Here is a 16,998-nt window from a genome sequence, read left to right as displayed (position 1 = left end):
AAGCTAACATATGTTAGTTTCTTATATCTTAGTTTTGAATGTTTTGAACAACTAAAAAAATATACAGTAGAGTGTCGTTTATCCAAATCAGTTGGGGACTGGGGTTGTTTGGATAACTGATTATGTACGAAAAAATATATTAACCTATCTGATGTTGAAATTTTTTTCCATTGCATGTCACTTCATGTTGAATTTTTCTCGATTTTAAGTCTAACGAAAATTTTTATAATAATAATCGAGGCTATCGTATCGTTAAAAATTTTCTTTATTTTGTACAAACAAAATAAATATATTTAAAAATATAAAAACAAAAAAAATTATACTTTAGAAGTAAATCTAGTATCAAAAACGTTTGATTCAGCACGACACAGTCTGACTGGAAAGATTTCGGTTAACCGGCTTTCGGATAAACGACGCTCTACTGTAATATAAAGACATTTCCATGGACACTGCATTATCTGCATAAATAAATAAACTTGAAATTTGTATCAGAATTTATTGACATACTAAGTATATTGCATACTTGATACTTGTTATCTGAATATTAATATTCAATTATAAATAATTTTTAGATTCTGATTTAGTCCATATTAAGAATCTACCAAAACTTTTTTGAAATATCAGTATTTAGAACTGATAAAAAATTGAGTACGGTAGAAGCTTTGTATTCATAGATTATATTCTGCAAACTGCTACAAATATAGAAAGGAGAAATACATTTGGAAAAGTATGGTTAGATGATTGAAAAAAATAAAGTAAAATTATTTTTTTTAATACAAAGAAGTTTTTATTTATTTTATTTAAAACTAAAAGATGAAAATAATAATAAATATATACAAGATATACTGTGATTAATTATTAAAAAAAAAACTTCTGATTTTCATCTGTTTTATGTTTCTTTTGAATTCATGCAACTGTTTCTGGAAACATACATTCTTAAACTTATTTTTTATAATTTCTTAAATTTAAGACTTTTTATCTACAATTTTTACATTATGTAGATTATTCCTTTTCTTAAAGTTTTGAAATCTTTCAGAAGCATCAGTTTAAACATAGTTGTTTTAACTATTATTTGTAGTAAAATGATTAAACTTATGCTTTTCACAAACAGTAGAGCTACTCAAAGGGAATTTCTTCTGTGACTTATCTTTGATTTAGATGCTGAAGACTTTTTCTATTTTTTGATGATTGGAACAAAGATTACAAAGATTGTCAGAGACAATCTTTGTAATCTTTGCTCCTATAGTTCTAATCTCTGACTCTTTTTCTTAATTAATTTTTTTAGTAGATTTATTACAATGAAAATGCAAACAATCATAGTGTTAAATTTTCTTCTCTAAGCAATCTAGCACATTAATTTTGTCATTGAGAGAGAGCATTTTTTTGGCCTTTTGACATTTTGCCACTCTAGTTTCATTTAGATGGAATTATTAACTTGCAAAAATAAAAGAAAACCTAACAAAAATAGCTCACAGAACACGAGCTGACAATCATAATGCCTCTTAATACAAAAAAACAAAATTTACTATTTATGTAAATACATCTGTTAAAATAATATGTCATGAAATTGTATATACTAACACAGTGAATAGTCAATAATACATATTGCATTAGTATAAATATAAGATTAAAATATTAAAAATTATTTCATTTCCTTTCATTTGTTGTTTTCTATTTTGTTAACCTTTCTGCAAATGAGTAAATTTTGAAAAAATATCTGTATAAATATGGAAAATGGTTACAGAACTGTAAATATGTAAAATGTGTGAATATGGAGCTTTAATATATACTCATTACTTTTAAAAAAGTAAATTCATTTTAATTTTGCATACAGTGGAAGCTTGGACAGTTACATTTTCTCCAGATTCAAGGTTTTTGGCAACTGGTAGTCATTCTGGAAAAATTAATTTATATGGAGTAGAAAGTGGAAAACAAGAATCATCACTTGATACAACAGGCAAATTTACTTTAAGTATAGCCTTTGTAAGTAAATTAAACTATATTTCATTGGTTATATATTTCAATGTATTTAAAAGTAAATTTCTTTCACAGAGTCCGGATGGTAAATATTTAGCCAGTGGAGCAATTGATGGAATAATCAAAGTATTTGACATAGCCACAGGAAAAATGGTTCACACACTTGAAGGTAAGTACATCTGAAATATCAATAAAAATTGCAAAACATTCACTAATATTTAGTGTACTAAGTATGATAAATATTACATACAAACATATCCTCATGCCTGTAATCCAAAAAGAATGAGCAGCAGGCAAAAGGAGACTACAATACTACAAATCTTCCATTTGCCAACTTTCTCCACACCTTCTTGTCCTTCTTGTTTAGACAAACCTATTTTTCTTCAGATGCATTCATGCCTCTTCTCACACACTTCCTCACATTTTCTTTCTGACTCAACTCCTTACATTCTTTCAGATACTTATCCACTTGTTCCAACCTAGACTTTCTTGGCCTTCCTATCCACTTTTCTCATATATACTCTCTTCAACGTTCTTTTATTCTCTCAACATGACCAAACCAGTGTAGAACCAATTTACTCATCTTTTGAACCACACTCACTTTTACCCCACATTACTCCAGCACTTTATTTCTCACATAGTTTCTCCTCATTATGCCATACACACCTCTGAAATACCTCATTTCACATGCAGTAATGCAATGCCTGTGACTCTTCTGCCATACTCAAGTTTTGCTACCATGTATGAGCACAGGCACCACAACAAACTCAATATACAGCCAGCCATTCATGCTTCTTTGGAATCCTTTTATCCCTTGTAAATTTACTTATTGCCCCCACCACCTGCACTCCTGCATTCACTCTTTTGATGATTTCACCATCTAGCCTTTCATTCCTATCTATCATGCTTTCCATGTAAACAAATGAATTTGTTTGCATGATGAAAGCATGATAGACAGTTGTTCCAGCTGTTCACCACCCAACTCAGTCATGATTATGTTTGCTTACTTTTTCATTCAAACACAATCAGTTTAATTTTACTCATATTCACTTGCAGTGTATATTCCTCACATGCCTCTTCAAAATTAGACACAAATGTCTGAAGCTTTTCCTTGCTCTCTGCTAATAACAGTGTCATCTGCATACAACTGTGACTGAAGGGTTGGCATCGCTGACATGATGCCAGCCCTGATGGTCAGTGTCAGTCCTGACACTGTTGTTGCTCAATGTAAGCATAGAAGGTTTTTGCTGCCTCATGAGCGATCACATAAGTAAGCAGTCAGTTTCAGAATGGAAGAGACATGTACTCGAAAGTAATGCATTCTACAACTCATTTAGCAAAATTAATACCCATTTATTGATTTACATATATATACATATATACATAGGGTAAGTATATTAGATAAATCACTTGACTGTATTTAGTGGATCCAACTGCAAAAGAGAGATTTAAAATTTATTTTGTATACTAGTACTTTTTATATATTAACAGGACTTATTATACTGGAAAATATGGTTGCAGATAATCAAAAATAATGTTCTTTATTTAGTTCACTTGTGTTTTATTTTAAATTAAGATAGAAAGGACACACAGGCATAATAATTAAACATTATTTAATAATCTCTAGCCGAATTTCTGGAAAATTGGACAACGCAGAGAAATGGTGAACTAAATAAAGAAAATTATTTTTGATCTGTAAGACTAAATATCTGCAACCATATTTTCTAGTATAATAAATCCTGTTAATATATAAAAAGTACTAGTATACAAAATAAATTTTAAATTAAGATAGAAAGGACACATAGGAATAATAATTAAATGCAAGAGAGAGAGTTTACATGCAATCATGAGTTGGTATTTACCTGAAGTTGTAGTCCCTTTGTTGCAATCTTAGGAGGAGGGTGTTGCCCTTGGCACATAGGATTTCCTTTTTGAAATAGCGTAGTGTTGCCAGTTGGCGGTTAGGATTTCACTAGGATCTAGTCCCTGGAGATAATTGGCAGCAATGGCTTACGGGTGGTGTATATCCAAGACAGGAGCAAACACTTGATTATGACATACTCCCATGATGTTGGGCTCCTTCACTTTTATTTGGAGTCCTCCCCTGTTAGGTTCTATGTCCAGTTTTGGTAATGAAGGTTAGTTAAACCAATAGCAATTTTTTGATGTTATGTTCCCAATACAGTCAAAAGCAACACGGTCAGAAGATGTGTCATCTCTGGACAAGGAAGCAAGTCCATGGAGAAAATAGGATCATTTCCTGCTATTGTGGTTTAGAGTTAAAATTTTAGCAAAATTATTTAAGTAAGTTAAGTAAAAAAAAATTTGTATTTAGTCTGGGTTCTCACATCACCCCGGCCTTTCTACACTTGAGCTTGGTCCTAACGAGGAAGCTTGATTTTATGTTGATGAAGTTAATACAAATGGGGTGATTTACTCTCTCTCTGATTTTATGTAAAAATAATTAAATTCTCTTATAAAAATGTGAATTACTTTGAACAATTTATGGCTGATCAGATAGCATTTATAATCACGTACAAAAATTTTCATCATGGAAATTGTTTAATTATATATATACGAATAAGGAAATTAATTTTCTTGTACAATTTTTAATAAGTACACTCTCTCTCTCTCTTTAAAACATGAAGTTTGTTTCGTGGTGGAAAAAGGTAACAATTTAAAAAATAAGTTAAATATTGTATGTATTTAATAATGAAAAATTGATATACATGGGTTAATTGGATAACAACAACATAATATATAGAATATTAAAGTATAATACAATGTAATCTTATATTAGATATATGTGGGAAAAATATAATATGGAATACATTTTAATATAGGTATTAGGTAAGTATTGGGAGTAGATCAATAGATGACTATGATGGGTTGGATTATAGTCTTGATGGGGATTAGAAAGTTGGTTTGGTCGTAAAAGTGGCAGAGGGCAGAACAAGGCTGTTCAGGAGGCATGGAGTGTTATCACAGTAGTAAGATTGATCTCTTCTTGGAAAGGTTTTACAAATTGGGGTGGGCAGGTGTATCCCACCAGTAAAACAAGTGTCATCGGCATTGATTGGTTCTGTCGTTGAGTGCAAGCAAATATCAATCAATCAATTCTTTATTGTACTAAGGAAAAAAAATCCTTGTTACGGGGGTTATTTAAACATGAAAGAAACCCGTAATATCTTATTGTACATTATATGTTAGTTTAGTTATTACATATAAATTGAATAAAAAAAAATAAATGTATTTATACATATAAGAAGTTATTGTTGATTATCATTCTCTGAGTCATGATTACTAACATCGTTGTTAAATATATCGGTAATTTGGGTAAAAAATTATTTAGTTTATACATTTCATTCTTTGATAAGTCTCCAATTCTTGATTTATAATTTAAGTTTTGGTTCATGCCAAGTATTTCTATTATTTGGTATTTTTGACCATATTTTTTAATAACTGTACAGTCTTTCAGCAGATGAAGTATAGAAAAGTTGTTTGATTTGCACCAATAGCATTTTTGATTGGAAAAGTTTATATATGTATTATTAACCAGTAAGGAATATTTATTAAGATGGAGTTGTAAGCATAATCGTTTAATATTCATATTTATATCAGCTGTAATAAATCTGGAACTAGAAGAAATTTTTAAAATCTCAGAGTACCAGGGATGATAGGTTGATTTCAGTATTGATTCTTGATCCTGAGTTATTGATTGCAATATGGCCAAATCCATCAGTAGTGTGTAACTGTTTTTCCAATTTATGTCAGATTCATCTAGTAAGGCACTTGAAATTCCATATGATTGAAGTGTGTTGTTAAATTTATATTGCCAAGTATCTTTGACGGGGTTTAGGACATTTGTTTGATACATATTTTGGTGTAAAAATTTTATATTTTCATCATCTGTATTTATAGGTCAGTAGTAAAATCTTATTAATCTCTTTAAAAACCAAGGAAATATTTGAATTCTATTTGTTTTTGCTCTGATAGAATAACCCAGCACCGTTCTCTCGAACTTGAATATTTTATGTAAATAATTAATGTGAAATTTTTCAAACTTATAAAAAAGATCAAGAGCCCATACCAAGCTGGCGTAAAAAAGTGAAGGAAGAATAGTACAAGCAAATATTGGGCGGCTTTTACTCCTGGACAAACCTGCTTATTACATCAAGAAGGGGGTCTTGGAACAGGATGATAAATACTAATAAGAAAATTCTTCAAAAAAAGACAATACAAAAAATGTGTCTTCTCACTTGTCCTTTTGCATGAGGAAAACAACAGTCAAGGCTACTTGTCTGCCTCAATATGTAAAAACATTTTTAAAAATTTTTGTCCTGGTCATTTTTATCAAATTATATTGTCCCATCACCTGAGGGATTTTTTTTAATGTTTTTACATACTGAGGCTTACAAGTAGCCTCAAATGAAAGGTCAACTCTGCTTTTGAACTGTTGTTTTCCTTGTGCATGTGAAAGGACAAGTGAGAAGACATTTTTTTGTATTGTCCTTTTTAAGAATTTTTTTAAATTTTGTAAATTTAAAAATTTTTTGTACTGGCCATTTTTATTAAATAGATTTTCATTTAAAAATGCTATTAATGCATTTATTCTTTTTTTTAACAAAAGTGTTTTAAATTTGATTTTATATTTCTTTTCATGATCATGTTTCCAAGAAAATAAAATCTTGATTATAGAATTAATAATCTATTTTGTGAAATGACATAATAAGATTAAAAATAGTTAATAAAAATGTGGAATGAATGATTTTAAAAATTATAATTTAAAACAAGCTATGATTACTTTGACTTCATTTGTCTGAAATATATTTTTAAAATTTCTTCGCTTTTTATAAAAATTTTTTACTTAATATTATTATGATAAAAAAAAAGTACTGAGAAATGTGATTAAAACTAGCTATCATATAAATAGTTAATATTGAAAATGCTAACACTACAATTACTTATGAAGAAAAATTTGTTTAACTAATGAATGTACAATTAATTACTTAAACAAAATTTTTACTAGGAAATAATAATATATGGTTATATTGATATATTACAAAGGGATCCTGAATATATAGAATTTTTTATACTATTTGAATATTTTTAATTGTAATGGTTTATATAGCTAGTTTATTTATTTCTTGTTATGATCATAATAAATACATTATTTTAAACTAAATTTGAAAAGTTATTATTTTAAGAAATTACAAAAATTAGATATTTATTTTTTCAGGTCATGCTATGCCAATTCGTTCTTTGACATTTTCTAAAGATTCTCAGCTATTATTAACTGGTTCTGATGATTGCCATATTAAAATTTATGATGTGTAAGTAATAATTTTTATTTTAAAATATTGATAATATTAATTCCAATTATATATATATAATTTAAAGTATCATAAAACCATATTGGCCCAAACTTATTTTTGGGCCAATATGGGCTCTCAACTTTGGTATTCTTACATTTGGGTTCTAATTTTTTTCAAAAAATAAGTCAATCTTTAATTATTAATTTTATTTGTACACAAAAAATTAGCAATTTGTATTTAAAAAACTTGGAAAGTAATTGAAACAGTACTTCATTCCTTTCATCTTCATCAGAACTTTCATTATCATCATTCCCATTTTCTATTTTATTTGCCATCATGCTCTTCTAAGGATGATGTACTGTTCAAGGATCTGTCCAAGTTGTTGGTAACACAACATTTCTTAAAATCCTACATAATCATGTCTTCTTCAACATTCTTTCATGATTTTACTGCTTTCTAATGTTTACAAGAATATGTGGAATGTTTATTACTTTTTATCTATGCAATTGATTATGAAAATTAATCATGTTCAATTACATTTTTCTTTCTTTTCAAAATTATTTTAGTTAGAAATAAAATTCTTTTAAAATTTTACTATATTTTCATGGATGAACAGGCATGCTGGTTTAACTGCAACTAAAAAATAAAATTAATGGGATCTAACAAAACTAGTTGTTAAATAAATGTTAAAGAAAACATTCTTCAGAATACAATAAAATAACATTGTAATTTACTGAAGGAAGAGTTTTGTTTACAGGACAATAAAACAATTAGCAGCTTACAGATATTAGTAGTATTAGTAGTTAGTCAGCACTGACAATCTACTGTAATCCTGAAAGATAACTCCTTCCTCTCAAATTTCACACAAAGCAGATGCCTGTTCTTTGTAAGTTGAGATAATTTATAGCAGTTTCTGAAATTTGATATGTTCATTTTTGCTTTTTTGAATCAAATTATAATAAAATAAACATAAAAAGGGATTTTCTGTGGTCTTCCATTATTTTACATCATTAGAAAAAAGATAAAATGCAGAAATTAAAAATATAATCTTAATTTTTGATGTAAAGCTGGCAGTTTCAAATTTTTGAATAAAAACTGGTGTTTAGAGTTTCATATGCCCTCTGGAGTGAGATATGTATAACCTCATTTAATTAAACAGGCATGCCGGCATTCTCCCAGGATAAACTGGCATGCTGGTTTTTACCATATGGAAATATCTAATTTTCATCGTCTCTCCTGTATAGACCGGCATGACCAGTCCATGAAAATACAGTATTTACAGATATCTGAAAATTAATCAGCATAAATCAATTTTTAATTGCTTTCTTAGTAATTTTTACACATCATGTTTAAATCATATTTAGTCAATCAGAAAATTGTACTCAAATGGATAGTTTTATAGAAAGAAATATATGCATTGACATTTGTTTTACTAGTAGCCCGGGATGCCCCCTACTGGGCGTTCTAGCAGCATTACAAATTCCTATGAGGCACATTTGATACACTTAATATATGAAAGTTTTATGCTCTATTATTAAAATAATACCTTCTGGGAGTCCACTATATAATTTTCAAAACTATTTCAGAACTATCCGTTTTTTCGTTATTAGCATATAGTGCACGTTACAGGCATTCCATGACAATAATAAATTCCTATTACAAATATACTGAATTATTTATATTGTTTGTTATTGGCCAAATGAATAATAATAATTTATATTGTTAATTTAAATGTTTGAAATATGACACACGATAGGGGTGCATCTAGTGCCTGTTTTTGGCATAACATTACACAGCCGATGGACAGACAGACACGCATTCAATGGGTTATATATATATAAGTGACAAATTATAACTTATTGGTTCTTTTTTATCAATATTGATAGAAAAGAAATTAATAAAAGTAATAGAGCAAACTTTAGACCATGTTCTATTTACCTGGTGGTACTGTATGCCAGGAGTATTTAAAAGGAGTATAAAATAGACAGTCACCTTGTCTTTTTTTATAGCAATCACCAGTCCATTTTCTAAAATAGAAAGTTATTTGCCAGGTTACTTTTTCACTTATTGTGACTTTTTGTACCAACCTGAAATGAAAGAATGACCAACAATATAAAAAATGCAGAGTTTTATGACTGAGTTTCTCAAACAACTTTATTTTTGTTTATGAACAGTAAAATTGTATTGGACCAAGATCAATTCATGTTCTGTGATACTTTTCAAGTGACTTTTTTGGAGACTGCTCTGGCTATTCATCACTTCAATCACCAGATGAATATAATTATAACAATAAATTTTGTGATAAATTTCCCACAACCTTCCTCATAATTTTTGATGATTTCATGATTATTAGAGGTTCCTAGAAGTAAAATAATAAAACTTACCAAAGTAAAATTTCTGTAGAGGTTACCAAAACTGACTGTTTTTATTACATTCAACAGAATTAATTGATACATAATTGATTAGTCAATTGTTTTTGAACAGTTAACTAATCAAATTATTTACAATTATGCCAAATACTTAATTCCCGCACATAGTTTGCAGCTGCAGCATGACAAGTCACAATTTGACATTTAGCATTACTAAATAATCTGATGTACCAAAGTTTGGCATCAATTTAACTCTGTACAACATGTACCACAGACAGTTATCAAAATCAATGAAAACTTTAATTGTATTTGAATACAAGTCGAGACTGATTATTTTCTTGACCCTCTGAAAATTATTAATTGAATTATGATTCAATTTTACTTATCAAGGAGGGCTGCTGCAACTGGATGTGAAGGACAGGTGCTATTGTCAAGGACCACCAAAAAACATTCCTAATAAAGTGTCTGATTTGTATTATGAAATAACATAAAATGAAACAAATGCTATGTTGAAAAAGTAAAATTGCAAACTCCAACAATTTAAGTGTTAACACTTTGCATTATATATTTTTATGGATTTATAGTATTGTACAATCAAAACAAGTGTTAAGTGGTCCTAGATAACTTAAATAAATACAAAGGTAATATAAAATTCTTTATTGACAGTAAGGTGGTTCTTCATGTCTTGGCAAAAACTGAAACATGATGCTACTGGGCAAAGAAGTTATTAAAGTAGCACAATATCTCAGTACTACCCGCAATATCCAATTCAGTTGGATACCAGCTCATAAAGGACATAAAGGAAGTGAACTGGCCGATTCTTTGGCCAAAATGGCTGGTACTCTCAAGACGCAGGATACATATACCAGGTTACCAAAATCAACACTGAAAAATTCCTTACATGATTTTGAATTGAATGGCAGTAAGATTCGAATAATTCTACAACAGGGAGACTTTGTTACCAGTTTATTCCCTCTATTACTAAACGCATCAAGGCTAATTACTACGAATCTAAATTCGAAACCACCCAATGTTTAACGGGGCATGGCAATTTTATGGCCTACCTCTACTGCTTTAAGAAGAGAAACACTAATAAATGCCAGAGGGACAATAATAGTGTAGGAGATGCCATTCATTTTATATTCCACTGTGAACGATATGAAGATCAACACATTCCATTCTATAGGGAATGCATTCAAGGACTTGCCACCGACACTACAAAACATTTTTGATAAGAAAAATCTCTGGAAGTATTTTGAAAGGTTTATTGAAAGCCCCAGGGCTCTTCTGCCAGACTTTTACAGGAAAGAAAAAATTCTTGAGAATGAAAACAAGAACAGACAAGATGACCAGGAAGACAGTGAAACAACGGAAAAGTAACATTATCAGCGATTGATTGGCTGTGTAGAATTCTTCTGTACATAGTTTAGTTGTGTAGTATTAGTTTAGTTTTAGATTCTAGATTTTTAAAAAAAATTTCCATTAATATGTACTCATTTCAGTTATATTTGTTCGGCATGTTAACTTATCAATTGTAAGGGAATTTGTAAATAACATAAATCACTTACCTTTTCTGTGAATAGAAATTGTAATAAGTATTGTTATATCATAGTAAGCTAATATTTACATTCTCTGCATATTAAAATCATAATCAGTTTTTAATATTATTATAACCTTGCAGTGATCAAGGTTATTATCTACCCATAAGTGATAGGTTTTGCATAGTACTGTAACCAGACCATTTCTTGTAATTGATAATATTGTATAACGGTTTTGTCAACTGTTGTAATTTTGATTATTAATAATTTCCGATACAGGGCTGAAGTCCTAAGAACTTTTTCCCCTTTTACTTCTCCCTTCAGAACCCCTTTTTCTTCCTAGTGGGCTAAGTTTGCAAAAGCAGGCAGCCCCTCCTTCTTTATTAGAGTTTAGAGTGATATGTTTGTCTGATGAGGAATAAAATTGTATGGTCATTGCCAGACATTCGTACCATCTAAACTCAGTTCAAAGGAGTTTTAACAATGATCAAAAAATAAGAATTTACAGTATATTTGGACTAATTTGTAAAGGATGCAGATGGGAGATACCCTAGTGTTGGCATTGTTAACAAGACTTAAATAACTTAAATATCAGTTTTAGGTGTATTATCCTATGAGTTTGTATCATGCTGTTCTACTGAATTTGTGTATTGGATAAAAATATTTAATATAGCAATAATAAAATTAGCAAACATCCTAGTTTTAAGAAATCAAGTAATGAACAAAAAGGAAAGCTTTAAGTATTGAGAAGAAGCTTGAAATGATAAAGCATGTTGATAGACTATACAGATTTTGAATGTTCTGTCCTTAATTCTAGTTTTTCATAAATCCTGTTACTTTTATGCATGAAATTCTACAACACAATTATTTTTAGGAACACACATATTAATTAGAATTTCTAGTACTTTTAATACAGTCATTTCTCCTATAATTCAGTAATTGTAGGAGAAATGACTATTAAATTACTATAGGTATTCTGCTAATTAATATTTTTAGTACAAAGTAAGCTGCCAACTTTAATTACAATTGCAATCAATTACAGAAAATTATTAATCAAGTATTAGTTAATAAATTTAACACACAATAGAATGGTGAAGGTGAAATACAAACAATTTACAAAGTTTTCTGTCTTCTGCTTTTTGTTGCACATGGGTAGGTAGAAAAAGTCAGTTATTTTTCATCATACAGCATTTTATATTTTAATACTTATACTAATTTCGATATTGTTAAAAACAATTTTATTACAATTCATTACCATTAATAATTATTTTAAGAATTTGTGCAGTTTTTATGAAGCTATTATGTATTCCTTATTTAAATAATTTATTTTTTCAACTAAGTAAATTCTTAAATTGTATTTCAATATTTCAGTCATCATGCCAATCTTGTGGGTACATTATCAGGTCATGGCTCCTGGGTGCTTCATGTTGATTTCTCTCCAGATAATGTTCATTTTCTCTCAAGGTAAAGTTTTATACTACTATTATTTTGATAACAGTCTCTTAAAATTTTGATAATTAAATATAAACCAGCAGAAACAATTAAATCCACATTAGTGAACATTTTTCCTCATATCTTCAATTCAAAATACAGAAGTTCATTTATTTAAGCAGATTTGTTTCCATCAGCTTAGAAGATCTATGCCTTGTCATAATTACGTGATATACGAGACTGTTGACTATTTTGAATCAAAGCATTCCATCTTGTATGGTTCAGATTTACAATGTTAAAAGCCTGAATATGTTCATTTAACATGGAGAAAATCGTTCTCTAATGTGAGTTTTACCATTTCTGTTAGTAGTCTGTACAGTACAAAACTTGGATGGTAAATGCACTGCATTTACCATCCAAGTTTTGTACTGAGAATGGGAGTATTACATGGCCATACAGTTTTGTACTGATCTTAAATGCACAGAGTGCATTTAAGATCAGTACAAAACTGTATGGCAGATGACCAGGTAATACTCCCATTCTCATCAAATCCTCTCAAATATGTCTTGTGTGACATTCCTGATGTGATGATATCAATGCACTTTTGCACTTCCAGCAATGTTGCTGGAAGTGGCTAGGCCATCATCATTGTTGTTGATGAAACCCCATACTTGATCAAGCCTGTGTACAGCTATTAAGAACAGGTGATCTGATAAACTGTCATAGAGTTGTTATTCACAACAATGTCCACGCCCATACAGTAAACATCACAAAGACCAAACTGGAAAACATATTAGGAACAACTTGGCCATCCTCTGTGTAATCTGACCTCTCCCCTTGTAACTTCCACATTTTTGAACAGCTAAAAAAAAGTTGTACATTTTGGTCAGACAGTGAAGTAAAGAAGGATATGCAGTTTGGGACTTTACAATCACCAGCCAACATGCTTCTTCCAGAAAGGAATTTCTTGCTTGGTTAATCAGTGGGACTTAATCTCCTTCAGCATTAAGGCATGTGTATAATTGGCATCAATATAGACAAAAGTTCTTAAAAACAGAACATTTTTCTATTGAACCACCCATATATATATGTACTGTGTCTACAGTAAATTTAGCTATATAATCACAGAACTTTTCACATATGATAGAAATTTTGATTAAAATTTTTATATTTTGCAACTTGATTCTAAGTGCTTTATGTACAGTGGAACCTTGCTTAATGAGCATAATTTGTTCCAGAGTCTTACTCATAATGCGAAACACTCGTTAAGCAAAACAATTTTTCCCCACAGAAATTAACGTAAAATACGATAATGCGTTCCACGCCGAAAAAAATTCTCAAATGTTTTATGTATAATGTTTATTCAAAAAAATTATACAATATACACTGTTAAGGAGCGTTAATCATCATCATCTTTTCTTCTAACGTGGAACGAACCATCCTGGAATGAGAATTCAATTCACAGAAACAAAAAAAAAAAAAAAAATCACAGCTAATATGTTTGATAAATGCTCCAAACTCCAAACGATATGCCAAATTCTTGGGTTATGTAAAGGCTATAATTAAATATTAGAAATTAATTAATTTGACATGAGGTAGGTAGTTATGTTTCCATCTCATATTAAATTTAATAATTATAAATAGTTAATTTTTAATTCAGACATTTCTAAAATTTAATTTGGAATCTGTCATTAAATTTAATGACCCAAGAATTTGGCATATCGTTTGGCGTGTTTATATATAACGGGCTATGGTTGTTGATGTTTATAAGTAATATGTATGAACTCAAGTTTGAAAAAATATGTGATTGTGAGCGACAGTAAGATGCTAGCAGAACGAGTGCTAAACACAGACTGATGGAACATGCCACATGCGCACAATTCGGGACTTTCCCTCTCCTCATCACTCGTTATGCGAAACATCGTTCATTAAGCGAGGCAAATTTTTACAATTTGTTTTGCTCGTTATGCTAAATACTCGTTGTGCAAGGTGCTCGTTAAGCGAGATTCCACTGTACATGATGTATACATAACTATAACGACAAACTGATTAATTTTAAATGTGAAAAAAGTTAGGTTAGAAACATAATTATTAATTATAAATAAATTACAGAGAAGAGAAAATTTTAATGAATGTTTTAACAATTGATAAGGTTGAAGAAACTGCTGAATTATTGGACTATGATATGGTTATGTAAATAATTAAATATTAAATAATTTGTATAGAATTAGGCAATTATCTATAAATCAGGTTATTGAATTGATGTTTTAAGGGTTGATTCTTGATTTTTTTATTATTATATATTTAAAATATTTTGATAAATGTAAATATCTGGCTGATATATTGATTTAAATTCATGTTAGAAACTATGGAATAAATTTTTATAATTTAGTTTAGAATTTAATAATTCTTTAGTTGAAATATAATTTAACTTACAAAAATATTTTATTTATAATTTTAAACTAATTAAATATCTTTTATTCCAGTTCTTCAGATAAATCAGTGAAGGTTTGGGATATTGCATCAAGAAAATGTGCTCACACATTTCATGAGCACACTGATCAAGTTTGGTGTGCAAATTACAATAGCAATGGTAGTAGAATAGTTTCTGTTTCTGATGATCGGACAATAGCCATTTATGATTGTCCTGTATAATAAAGTTAAATTTGAGCATTTAATAAATTTTTTCATATTAATTTTGTATCATTAAACATAAGATTATTGCTTATATCAGACTAATTCTATAACTTGAAAACGCTGCATTGAGTTTTCTAGTTAATCATAATTTTAATACCAGCAACATCATAAGAGTTTCTTTTTGTTAATTAGGTATAGTGTACTTTTTGTATTACTAAAGATATATATATACAGGTTACCCCCGTATAACATGGGAGTTATGTTCCAAAAAATTTCCGTTATACGAAATCAAAGAACTAGTATGAAAAGGGGGTTAGGTTCCAAAAATTAAAAAACATGCTGTTATATTTTCATAAATAAGATAAATGTCTTTATTAAAATTTTCTTAAGAAGTGATACATATTAATATAAATTAAACAATGTTTTCTTTGTCATCACTAAGCACTATTAACTGAAAATTTTTAATCTACGTAGCCAAAAATGAGAGACAATTAAAGTCTTAAAGTATACCGTATTTTACGGACTATAAGACGCACTTTTTCTTCAAAAAATTGCCTCAAAAATTAAGGTGTGTCTTATAGTCCGTAAAATACGGTACTTGTAAAGGTGTGGATTGTCCCAACGGTCAGAGGCACGGTTCAATTCCTAAAAACCGGTGACTGAATAAAGCAAGTATGGAATAAGAGAAAAACATCTGGCATCATCAGAAGCATTGAATGAAAAATGTCAAATGAGGTATCTTTTGCACTTAAGAGCTTTATCACGTTTACTAAACTGTTGTGCAGGGATTTCCCTAATTTCAAATTAGATAAAGTTCGCTTTTAATGGTTTTTATTACATTTCATGTTGTATGAGGGTTTTACCCAATTCTCGAACCGTGTTAGAGTGAATCCGTGCTATAGAAGTGCCGTGTTATACGGGGATATATATATACACATTTTCTTCCTAGGAAGAAAATTTACAATTGAAAATATCCATGAATAAAGTTGTCATTTATTATGAATTTCAGAATTATAAAAAAAAAAAAAGAGAAAAATAAATAAGAGATATAAAAATTATATGCAAGGTCGATTCAAGATACATTTTAATCATATATTTAATTTAAAATAAATGCTCTCCACCTTCAAATTGGCAGTGTCTTGCCCCTGTACGTCATACTTTACCTTTAACAATAGAGTCGTGCCGGTCATCTGACTAACACCTTTCGGGAAAATTTTGAATTGAAATAACTTGATTTCCGGTTTGCATCGGAAGTTCTTATATAGTTTATCGCGGCCTCCTGACCAAAGGTTTCGGTAATCGGTATATCTGATCTCGTTTTTCATCTATCTAACTCTATTCTCGAGATTAAGGAAAGACGGACGACTGTGGGCATTTATAGGTTACAAATTCTTCAAATTGCAACCCAATGAGCCCGTTATTTAGGTGTTAACGTTCATCTAATTATCGTAGTGTATTGTATATGTTATGGACAAGATGATTAATCGGGCATTATGAATAATGACCAAAACGGGCGCGCAGTGTGATAAATATTGATAAATTAATCAAATTGACCGGTCATTACGAATACTACATAACAAGGGAGAGTAAAAAGGAATTATGTCAAATTTGACCCTCCGAGTCTTTTGCAAATCACGTTTTCAGACCACCTGAACTTTTTTAGGTTTCCGGGCAAAAATTTCCGTGAATACGTGTGTGTATTAGCATCTATTTTGCTTAATATCTCAGGAT

At 29.6% G+C, this 16,998-nt stretch overlaps 1 protein-coding gene across 1 annotated transcript in view; it reads left to right on the top strand.

The window, feature by feature from the left end:
• The window catches only part of LOC136978889 (superkiller complex protein 8), a 44,690-nt gene extending 29,364 nt beyond the window's left edge, over positions 1–15,326 (top strand). Inside the window, exons 6-10 of the mRNA XM_067274728.1 lie at positions 1,835–1,983; positions 2,053–2,146; positions 7,217–7,310; positions 12,571–12,663; positions 15,117–15,326. Coding sequence (XP_067130829.1) covers positions 1,835–1,983; positions 2,053–2,146; positions 7,217–7,310; positions 12,571–12,663; positions 15,117–15,285 — 599 coding nt within the window. The 3' untranslated portion in view covers positions 15,286–15,326. The remainder of the gene's footprint in view (positions 1–1,834; positions 1,984–2,052; positions 2,147–7,216; positions 7,311–12,570; positions 12,664–15,116) is intronic.
• The last annotated feature ends 1,672 nt before the right edge of the window (positions 15,327–16,998 follow it).

Source organism: Centruroides vittatus, unplaced genomic scaffold, assembly GCF_030686945.1.
Source record: "Centruroides vittatus isolate TY-2023 unplaced genomic scaffold, ASM3068694v2 contig_1154, whole genome shotgun sequence".
NCBI lineage: Eukaryota > Metazoa > Arthropoda > Arachnida > Scorpiones > Buthidae > Centruroides > Centruroides vittatus.
Note: the sequence above shows the minus strand (reverse complement) of the source record. Positions and strands in the feature narration are given on the sequence as shown.